Source organism: Hevea brasiliensis, chromosome 9 (genome assembly GCF_030052815.1).
Source record: "Hevea brasiliensis isolate MT/VB/25A 57/8 chromosome 9, ASM3005281v1, whole genome shotgun sequence".
Lineage (NCBI taxonomy): Eukaryota > Viridiplantae > Streptophyta > Magnoliopsida > Malpighiales > Euphorbiaceae > Hevea > Hevea brasiliensis.
Window position 1 is genome coordinate 87,513,933 of NC_079501.1, and position 10,675 is coordinate 87,524,607.

The 10,675-nt window shown below is 32.3% G+C and overlaps 2 protein-coding genes across 2 annotated transcripts; one reads left to right on the top strand and one right to left on the bottom strand.

Annotated features, from left to right (window-relative positions):
* The first annotated feature begins 1,960 nt into the window (after nt 1-1,960).
* On the top strand, nt 1,961-3,033 carry LOC110643307 (uncharacterized). The gene is made up of 3 exons (XM_058154200.1): nt 1,961-2,219; nt 2,349-2,580; nt 2,702-3,033. The coding sequence occupies exons 1-2, from the start codon at nt 1,991-1,993 to the stop codon at nt 2,480-2,482; spliced, it is 363 nt and encodes a 120-aa protein (XP_058010183.1). The 5' UTR covers nt 1,961-1,990; the 3' UTR covers nt 2,483-2,580; nt 2,702-3,033.
* Nucleotides 3,034-8,295: 5,262 nt separating this feature from the next.
* On the bottom strand, nt 8,296-10,196 carry LOC131183280 (disease resistance protein RPM1-like). Its single transcript, XM_058153896.1, has one exon. The coding sequence runs from the start codon at nt 10,133-10,135 to the stop codon at nt 8,552-8,554; it is 1,584 nt and encodes a 527-aa protein (XP_058009879.1). The 5' UTR covers nt 10,136-10,196; the 3' UTR covers nt 8,296-8,551.
* Between the last annotated feature and the right edge of the window lie 479 nt (nt 10,197-10,675).

Here is a 10,675-nt window from a genome sequence, read left to right on the forward strand (position 1 = left end):
TACCTTAAAAAGCTTATAAGGTTAAAAAAACAAAAAGAAAAGGAGAGAGATAAGGTGACGTGAACTCGCCTAATTTCACCTTAAAAGTTAGGGACTAAAGGAGATATTTTATATTTATTTTCATTTATGTAATTCGAAGGGTGTTATAGCTCAAATATAGTGATGCCTCTCCCTACCACACCCTATTGTGTCCTCAATGCTTTTTAGAGATGAGTGACTAGTTGACTATTGTAGAGCAACAGGTGTAACTAATCTTTGTCTGCTACTCTTTATATGTTTACTCTCTGCCTACAAGTGATGTGAGGACTATAAATTCAGTTGTATCAATTATAGTATGTGAATGAAAGAAGTAGCCTGTTCATGATATATTTGTACCTCGTTATTTATTATGCTTGAAATGTTTACTTATATACAATGCTTGTGATGTTTTTCCAATTAGCTTACTAATGTGGGACGCATTATTTTAGACTAAATATTCTCATAAAGCAACCGGAGTCATAACTCGTTCATCTCGATCTCTTATGAAGAACTTCAGAGAACCTTTGTACATGACCCATCGATCCTGTAGAGTAAAAATCTGATACTAAATGATAAATAACACTCAAGATCTCTCTACAGAATTGGTGTGAGACAAATCAGAAGGAAGAGAGCTTAGAAAAGGAGGTAGCTAGGGATCTTGTTTGTGGTTTGAGTTTTTCAATTGTTATATTTTTCACTTGTGATAGTACTACAATAATTGAAAATATTAATTATGAAACAATATAATCAGAGAGTAATTTAAAAAATAAAAAAAAATGACCATGCTATTTTCATAATATAAGATATCAATTCTGCTTACAAAATTTATATAATTGGATTCTTTATTTTCCTAGATAGGTTTTATTTATATTTACTAGTTTATTTAGGAGTTTAAAAAATGGGTTTTATCGTTAAATTGACCATATATCCGATAGAAAATCTTGCTTTATTCATATTCATATGCATTTGGAAGGACTCCATCGCTATTACACTCGGATAAAAGCTTCGGATACATTTCAAACTAAATGAATATTTTTTTATTCCTTGAACAAACCTTCATAGGATAAACGTTTTTAATAAAACATAACTAAAAGTTATAAATCCTTAATCTTTTATAGTATAAATATAATTATTTAAATATATATTTTTACATTAAGCACATTTACGAATTAAATCCCAAATAAAATTTTGATATTTAATTATAATTAATTGAACATTTTAATTTTTAATTTAATAAAAATTTACTCAAGTTGATATTTTGTTTTCACATCTTATTTTGGGCGTTTAGCTTTCCATTTAATAAATATCATTTCCCATAAAATAAATTTAGATCGTGTTTCACATTGAAATTGGAAGATTAAAATTATTTTTTTTTTAGAAAAAAACACTATGGCTCTATTTAGCTTGAGGTTCTAATCTTTGGAAAAAACACACTTTTAGATGCTACCGAAAAAAATAGTTTAAGAAAAACTTATTTATTATTTTGAAGTTCTTATGATTAGAATATATTAAATTTAATACCCTCTAATTAATATATTTAAAAAAATATTTTTCTTAACATTAGTTTCAACAACAATGCTAATACATACTCATGATATTATTAAAAAAATAATTTAAAAAAATTAATCTGTTATTTAATATTATTATAATTAAAATTTATTAAATTTATTTTTAAATTATCTTTAAATCTTTCTAACTAATATATTTAAAAAAATATTTTCTCAATGTCAATTTAAACAACATGGGCAAACAAGTGTCATCAATAAGTGTTTTAAGATTTGGACAATAGAAGTGAAGAATACATTCATGGACTTGAATGAGTTAGATGTCTGGATCTATTTATTATAGCCCAATCTTTTGATAGCTGAGTTGGGCTTCTGGTTTTTACCTTGTCCACCAGATCAGATTCATCTCTATTAAACCCTAAACCTGAGCTTCAGTACTCGGGTAAACGAAAAGGCGAGCGCCAGCCATGAACAGAGCTATTCCCAGAAGTCTTTCACTTCAAATTCGCAGCCATCTTCTCGATCCTCTAAAATCCGTAACAAATCCTATCACATCGTCATTTATAGTTGTTTCCAGGACTCGTTCTACGCAAATATTCTACTCGTCTGAGTCCGACACATCCCATGAAGCAAAATTTGCTCGAACCCAGACGCGACATGGTGAAGTTGACGATGTCGCTGGCGTGAGCAACCATGGTAAAGAAAATTGAATTAAAAGCTTATGGTTCTAGTTGGTTTCTGTTCGGCTGGTGAGAAAATGGTGGAAAATATAATTTATTAAAATTTTAGTAAGTTATTGAATTGTTAGATGTGATGTGATTGCAGAGCTAAAGAAGAGGATAGAGAAATACTACGAGGGGGATGAAGAGGCGATTCCAGAAATATTTGAAGCTATATTGAAGAGGAAATTGGCAGGGATTAGCGATAAGGATGACGAATTGATGGCAGAAGTTGGGTGAAATCTCCAAGTGTTGATTTTGATTCTGAATCCGAATTGAATGATTCTAATGGCGAGAAAGAATGATGCGAAATTGCTATTACAGAATAAAAAATCAACGTATGTATTTTTTTGGCTAAAATCATTTTGAGTTCTCTTTACCTGATAGGCTTTGGCTATTAAACTTCTTTTTTTAGGCAAAAGCAGAGCTTTATTAATCATTAATCAGCTTGTAACACAGAAACAAGAAAACTTGGAACAATCATAGCAACTGGTGCTCGCTCGCATGAGACAGTGCCGCTCTAGCCAAGCAATGAGCTCTGCCATCAGCTCGCCTCCTTACCCACTGCAAGGACAAATTACAATCCTGCTGTATCAATGCTCTGCAATCCTTTATGACTATGCCATACTCAGACCAATCGTCTTCAAAAGAAACAATCGCAAAGAAAATCTCCTGTGAGTCAATCTCAAACTTGAAACCTCCCATTCCCCCCATCCAATTTTTTTAACGTTTTAAAGAGAACATATTAATTTCTTTTATATAAAATAAAAATATCATATATGTTCAAATGAGATGACTAATTTATGTACGAATAAAAATTATAAATATTGCTTAATATAAATTAAAAATTTAATTTTATTATAATTACTAATTCACTGTTAGAGATGATCCTACTTGTATATGAATTCTCTCATTAATTATTTTTATATAATTTAAATATAATTATAATTCTAATATTACAATCTATATATTGATAATATATTAATTGTTCTGCAAGGTGCTTTATACGTTATTGTTCTTATTACACATATTCATAATTTATTTTTTTATATATAATTTTTTGTTAATTTTATAATACACAATTTATAATAATGTAAAATTTAAAATTAAATAAATTTTGAAAATAATTTTCATATTATAAATTAAAAGTCTATCATATTGAAAGTATGTAATAATTTTTCATAATTATTATATATGATGTGATGATTTTTTAAAAGGAACATCAATTTCTGATTTTTTTTTTTTATGAAATTTTATTTTAAATTATAATAAATTAAGACCATCATTCCCCTCTTAAATTTTAAAAAAATAATAAATGAAATTTCGCATAATATTACTTGATTTATATTTTTTATTTATAAATATATAGAGAATTAGGAAAAGAATTTTATTTTATTTATTCCTGTTTTAATTTTTTTTTTAGTTTTTTAATTTATTTATATTTTTGTAAAGTTTTAAAAACTATCTATAATTTTATCAAACTATTTGCAAAGTAATTGACTAAATTCAGACGGTAATATAAACATTGCATCACAAGATTAATTATCATATAATATATTTCTTTATGAACTAAGGCAGTATAATATACCTTTTCAGCAAACACATCCAAAGGCCTCTAACCATTAGACACCATTGTGGCACAGATAAAAATAGCTTTTGAGATCTTGTGTATTCATTCACAACTGTCCTGCACTGCACGCCACAACATAGAACCACTGTCTTCCTAATTCATCTGGAACCAATTATGACTATGTATTTGGATTGAAGAACACGAACCTACAGAGACTTTAGATTTGAAACCATACCCCAACACATTTTTTAAAATAAAGGATTGGTTGAGAAGACGCATATCTCTAATACCCAACCCACCTTCATCCTTGTGCTTCTGTACATCCTGCCACGGAACTAAGGCAATCTTTCTATTACCATCCATCGAACCCCACACAAATTGTGGGCAAGCCTTCTCAATTTTATCGCAAATATATGATGGAAGTTTCCAAGTTTGCATAGCAAACGTAGGCATGGCAGTTAAAACAAACTATGCTGAAGTAATTCAACCAGCCAAAGACAAATGAGATGCCTTCCTTCTAGACATTCGTTTCTAAACCCAATCAAGAATATATTGATAACTGGCTCGACACACTTACGAGTGAAGTAAAAGAACTCCCAAATGAGTCCCAAGGTCACTAGAAACTGAGAAGTCTAGTAATTCCCCAAAGTTCTTTTGGTTTGAATCGTAACGTTCTTTGAAAAATAAACTTTAGTGTTAGATACATTCACCTTTTGCCTTGAACATCTCCAGAATTCATCAAGCACCCCCTGAATAACTGTAGCCTGTTTTGAAGAGGCCTCAACGAAAAGAATGAGATCGTCTGCAAAAAATAAACGTGAGAGGGGGACCGTTTCGACACAACTTTATGGGCTTCCAGCAACCATTATCCATCACCTGCTGAATACCATGAGCCAACCTTTCCATGCACCAAACAAACAGATATGGTGGTAACAGGTTGTACTATCTCTCAACCCTAGATGGGCCAAAAGCTGCAGTCATACCCCAATTCAACAGAATCCACAATGAACAGGAGGTAGCGCACTTCATAATACAACTAAAAAAAGATGTCAGAAGCCCAGCCTTCACCAAAGACTCTCTTAAAAAGTTCCACTGAACATGATCATAGGCTTTTTCCAAATCCACTTTAATTGCCATATAACCCCTCTGCTTAGTCTTTGCTTTCATATGTTGAATTACTTCTTGAGCAATAACTATACTGTCAGTAGTATGTCATCCTAGAATAAAACTTGTTTGAGTCTTACTCACAAAACAAGGCAAGACGAGTTTCAACTGATCAGCCAAGATCTTAATGATGATCTTATAAGCCACAGAGCAAAGGCTAATGGGACGAAACTGGGACAGAGAGTCTGGATGAGGGACTTTGGGAATCAAAATGAGCAAAATAGTAGCCATACCACTATCAATGTTAACCCCACTAATAACCCGACACACTTCTGAACATATCGCATTACCGATAATATCCTAATACCGTTGATAGAAACCTGCATGAAAACCATCCCATCTAGGGGCCTTCCAAGGTTGCATGTCTAAAAGAGCCTTGCAAACCTTAACTGAAGAAACTAGCGAACTCAGTCTAATGAGAGCATCCTCACGTAGATTAGGAAAACAACCCTTAATAGGACAAGCTGGTGCCATCGCTACATCCTCAGAATAGAGACGTTTATAAAACTCCATAGCCATATTTTGTAATTTAGCTTGATCATGCACCCAAATATCTTCAGCATTCTTAAGATGAAGAATCTAATTTCGTTGCCTTCGATTACCTGTCTTAAGGTGAAAATAGCTGGTGTTGCAATCTCCCCATTAATAAATTCACTCCAAGACTTATAGCACCGTACCAATTCCTTCTTATGAGAGATAACCTCTAGCTTCTGCATGAAATCTTTCTCCTCCTGGAGAAGTCTTGACGTTTGTCTATATTGCAGATGAAAAATGTTCCCAATGATAGAACTATTCCAAACTTTTAGCCTGTTCGTAAAATGTCCTACTACTAACATAAAAGATGAGTTTGGCTGCTAGTTATCACGAACCATATCCATGAATTTATCATGTGTCATCCAGGTAGCCTGGAAGTGGAATAGACAATCTTGGAATTGCAAATGTCAAACACCATTGGGCAATAAATGTACAAGACAATAATCTGAATGCGTCTTGGGTAAGTGTAGTACATAGCCATCAGGGAAACCAAGTCTCCAATCCCCATTACAAATAGCCCGATCCAAATGCCCCATCATCCTATCCCGAGTCCAAGGAAAAAAAGGACCCCTGAAAGGAATCTCCGTCATAGTAGAAGTCTACATCCACTGATGGAAATAAACAACAGAGACTCGAACAATTAGGAGAGCCTCCTTTCTTATTTTCAGCCCTAAGGAGAGCATTCCAGTCCCCGATAAGAGCCCATCGACCAACAACTTTAGAAGTCACACTATTCAAAGATGGCCACAAAAGAGCCCTAATAGAGGCAGTCGGGCAGCCTTACGCCGCAGTAAATTTCATGAGAAAACTGTTGGCTTTATAAATTTTCATATGAATATATTGTTTGTGATTAGCCAGCACCTGCACTGACCAACCCTTTTTCCACAAAACCTAGACTCCTCTTGAATACCCCTATTCCTCCTGAAAATCTCGATGCGTCCACACGGTGAGAGAAAGGAAACCCAATCTTTTTAATCACTTGGTCAGCCATCATACCACTGATTCTAGGTTTAAAAATAAAAACAATTGCCGGATTGTATCTTTGGATATACAACTTAAGAGCTCAACTAAAGCTAGCACCGACTGCACCTCTGCAATTCCAAGTGAAAATAGCCATAAGAAAAAAAGAAAACAGAGAAAAAAAAAAAAAAAAGAAGGAAAGAAAGAAATCAAAGGGATAATTGCCATTAATCCCGCATGTAGGGATCGAAACTACATTAAAAATCTAGTGAAAAGAAAAAAAAAAAAAAAAAAAATATATATATATATATATATATATATATATATTGATTTTGACAAAGTTAATGATTTTGCAGCAATTCAAAGAAAGAAAATAAAATTAATGACTCTCTCTCTCTTTTTTTATATTTTTTTTCATTTATTTATTATTAATAAACTCAAATTCATTATGACAGATTTGCATTTTTCTTTATTTTTTTCATTTTATAAATTTTTTCTTTTTCATTTTTAATGTGGAATTGATTTCTCCATATAATTATGTTCATTTTTTTTTCACATTTTCTATGAAAAAGTGTATTAGTTTTGAATGATTGTTGATAAATTTTATTGAATAAATGTGATCTGTCAAAAGATTATAATAATTGTGATGGACAATTATACCAAAATAGATGCTGAGAGATCAAAATAATTCAGAAAGTTAATGCAAATGGGATCTAAGTAGTATTTTACAAGATCTGTCTTATTTTGTTATACAATAATTTTTTATATCAATATTATTAATTATAACTATCTATGACTATTTTATTGATTAAATGGCACTTCCTTTTGTAAAAAAATTAAAATGAAGAGTATTACCTCAAAGCCAGAGATTTCACATATGCAGTTCTGATGTCAATAGAACAAAATTAGAAGAGCAGGAGAACAACACGCTAGTGATAATTTTATTTGTAAACAGCAATATTCCACCTGCAGAGAAAGATAGTTGAAGCGCTGGGCATGTTTATGCTAGAAAAAGAAGCTACTTAAAGCGATTGCAAGTCCGGTCGTATACCCCGCAGCACTTATTAACATTTTTTTGTGTGAGGCAGTAGTTATTGCCTCTGCCGCAAGGAAAAACTGCATCTCTGCTTAAAGGCTTTGTAGAAACTGTAGCAGCAGCAAGCATTCTGTCATGAACTCAAACTCCTTGTTGCTATCCCCTATGGAGAAGTGGTTGCCATCCATCCTATTTGGAACACTGGCTCTGCAACGGCTTGTGCTCAGCAGAATCTGCACCAGCACTGCTAGAGAGAAAAACTTCATTTTGCCTCTTCTCACCTTCCCTTTCCCCTTAATTTCTTGTATCTGTACTCTTGTTCTCTCCTCTTACTATATTCTGCTCGTGTATAGCAATATAAATAATTGGAGCTTCATAGAGTAGTGGTTGTGTAAGAGCGATTTGTCATACACCTTTCAATTTTAATAATTTAATTATTTTTGCTTAAAATTGGTTGGAACTACTTGCTGAATGGCGAAGTGAGGATTTTGATTCTGAATTTGATGAATTTCATGATTCTGATGGCGCGAAAGAATGATGCGAAGATTGATATATTAGATTAAGAAATCAACGTATGTTAAACTCTTGTATTACTATTAGGTTGCATTAAATCTGTATTTTTATTTGTAAACACATTAAATTCTTTAAACATTATTAAGAGAATATATATATATATATATATATATATATATATATATATATATAATTGCATATGTACGAATAAATGAGGAATTTGTAAACGGATAATGATTGTAAACATTATAACTATATGCTAGAAAAACTCCAAAAAAAAAAAAAAAAAATCATTACAAGCACAAAAGCCTTTGATCACTTGCATACCTGATAATCCAAAACCAAAAAAATACTAGCAATTCCATCATCCTGAATTCTTAAAGATTTTACAAAGAAAGTTTCAAATACTATCATTTTCTATTATCTTAAATCCTAAAAGATAGATATTTTTAACTTCATGAATTGATGGAGCATTAGAGAATCAAAGTATTAAACAAGTAAATCATAAATCTTGCTCCTTCTAGTGACTTCCTCAGAAAATTTCCTCAAACCAATGAAATTTTGAAATATGTTTGATCTTGTAATTTTCTTCACCATTCAATCTCCTTGCAAGGTCTCCATGCAAATAAAAAACATACAACTCTTGAATCGTAGAAATGTTCTGTAATCCTTCAGGCAAAAACCTCAATTTATCACAATTATAAAATCGAAGGTACCTCAAACTTGGAAAAGCACCATTTACAATTTCCGTCCACTCCACTAGATTCTCTGAAGCAATTATCAAAGTTTCCAGCTCCGGAAATCCACCTACATCGCAAAACTCTTTGCCAATGAGCTTTGCTTTGTAGGCTTCCCAAAGTGTAAGATGTTTTAATTTGGGAAGATATTGAAGAACTGAAGATGGCTCCTCCAAGAGATTAGAATAACATAGTTCTAGAATGGTTAGGTTTTCAACAGAGGGAAGCCAATTGGGCATTTCAACTAGACCACCACGTAAAATAAGCTCTTGAAGATGAGGTGGAGGAGAAAATGGTTCCAATTCAGGTAGAAGTCTGTCATTCAAGGGATGTTCTGCAGTTAGTGATAGGGAAACAAGGCTTTCCAGTTTGATGATGGATGCAAATAGCTCACCAGCATGATCATCAGACACTTCAACATCAAGTTTTCGTAGTTGGGTCAAACTACTCAATTCACTAGCAATGCCAGCACCAGCATAGACACCAGTGCAAGTGTGAAGATTTGCCAATGTTCCAATCCCTCTTGGAATTCTAATTACAACATCTGTGGACATATCGATCAACAAAAGGTGCCGAAGCTGTTTAATATTAAGAATTTCTACAGGTAGTTGGAATAGATTTGAATAATTAGTTAGATGCAACGTTTGTAGCTTTTGAAGATTAGCTATAGTACGTGGAAGCGTCTTCATTTTATAGCAGGCCAAGTATAAATACTTGAGGTGAACCAAATCTCCCACTTCATCAGGTAAGTACGCTATTTGGCCAATCAAACACAATACCAACAGAAACTGCAACCCACAGATAGTTTGCCGACACAACCGAAAAGAGTAGACTTCAATAGCCAAGGATTGAATTAGAAGGCTTTTGAAGTTAGGAGGCAGGTCTTGTCCAAGCGGAAGAATTGCATGGATTGGCGAATTGGCAGCTTTAGAAACGAAATCTTGCTCCTCAACTTTAACAACAAGGCATGATTTTTCATAGAATTCGGAGACTTTTATTTGACTGTTAAAAAGATAACGTTCATGAAGCATCTCTAAGCCAATTAATTCGTTAATAATATTTTCTGCTGTATCCTCCATGATTTCCCCTGGTTTTTCTGGTATTAGACCTTGAGCCAACAAAAGCCGAACTACTTCTCCTTTATCCTTATAGTTTTCGGATGCAATATAACAATAATCTAAGCAAGATTTGAGATAATGAGGAAGCTTCTCATAATTAGATTTGAAAGCTGCTAAAGAAGAAGTCTCACCTTCATCTTTGTCTTGTTGAATCCTAGAGCTTGGAATAACATGAGCTTCAGTTGTTGTTCCACTGTGCATCTCACAATAAAACTCATAAATTCCATCATCTAATTCAATAACGTGTTTGAAGAGAGGCATGACACTGGATATTATGAGATGAAAATGAGGAACAAGTGTTTGTAAGATGATAAGGTAGTTGGCCAATTTATAAAAAAAAAAAAAAAAAGTCAGTAGTTGAGGGTTTTTTCTTCCAAAATTTCCGGTGGACCCACACGCTTTTCATAAATGTGATCATTGTTCAAAAAGTTGTTGGATTTATTTTGGTAAAAATGTGTAATATTTCATATGAAATAATAATAAAAAATTATAAATATCGTAATCTATGTCTTTCTAAACAGGGTTAATTAAAAAAATAATTTGAACCTTATTTTTCATAATGTTTAAGATTGGAGTTTCACTGTGCCCATTATGGGCACATATGAGAGTTTATATTAATTATAAAAAAAAAACTATAGAACTGAATAAATATAAGAAAAATAGTAAAAATAGGTTATTCTAAATAGGAAACTATTAAAATTTTAGATTTAAAAAGAAAAGTTAACCTGCGAAAAGGAAAAATATATAATCAGATTACTTTTTACGAATTCTTGATCTATTAAATTTTTGTTTTTTAATTTG

Excerpts from the sequence above, each read along its gene's own strand:
- LOC131183280 (XM_058153896.1), bottom strand. The coding sequence starts at position 10,135 with ATGCCTCTCTTCAAACACGTTATTGAATTAGATGATGGAATTTATGAG.
- LOC110643307 (XM_058154200.1), top strand. The coding sequence starts at position 1,991 with ATGAACAGAGCTATTCCCAGAAGTCTTTCACTTCAAATTCGCAGCCAT. Across the intron at positions 2,220-2,348 it reads CGCTGGCGTGAGCAACCATG|AGCTAAAGAAGAGGATAGAG; the intron begins GTAAAGAAAATT and ends ATGTGATTGCAG.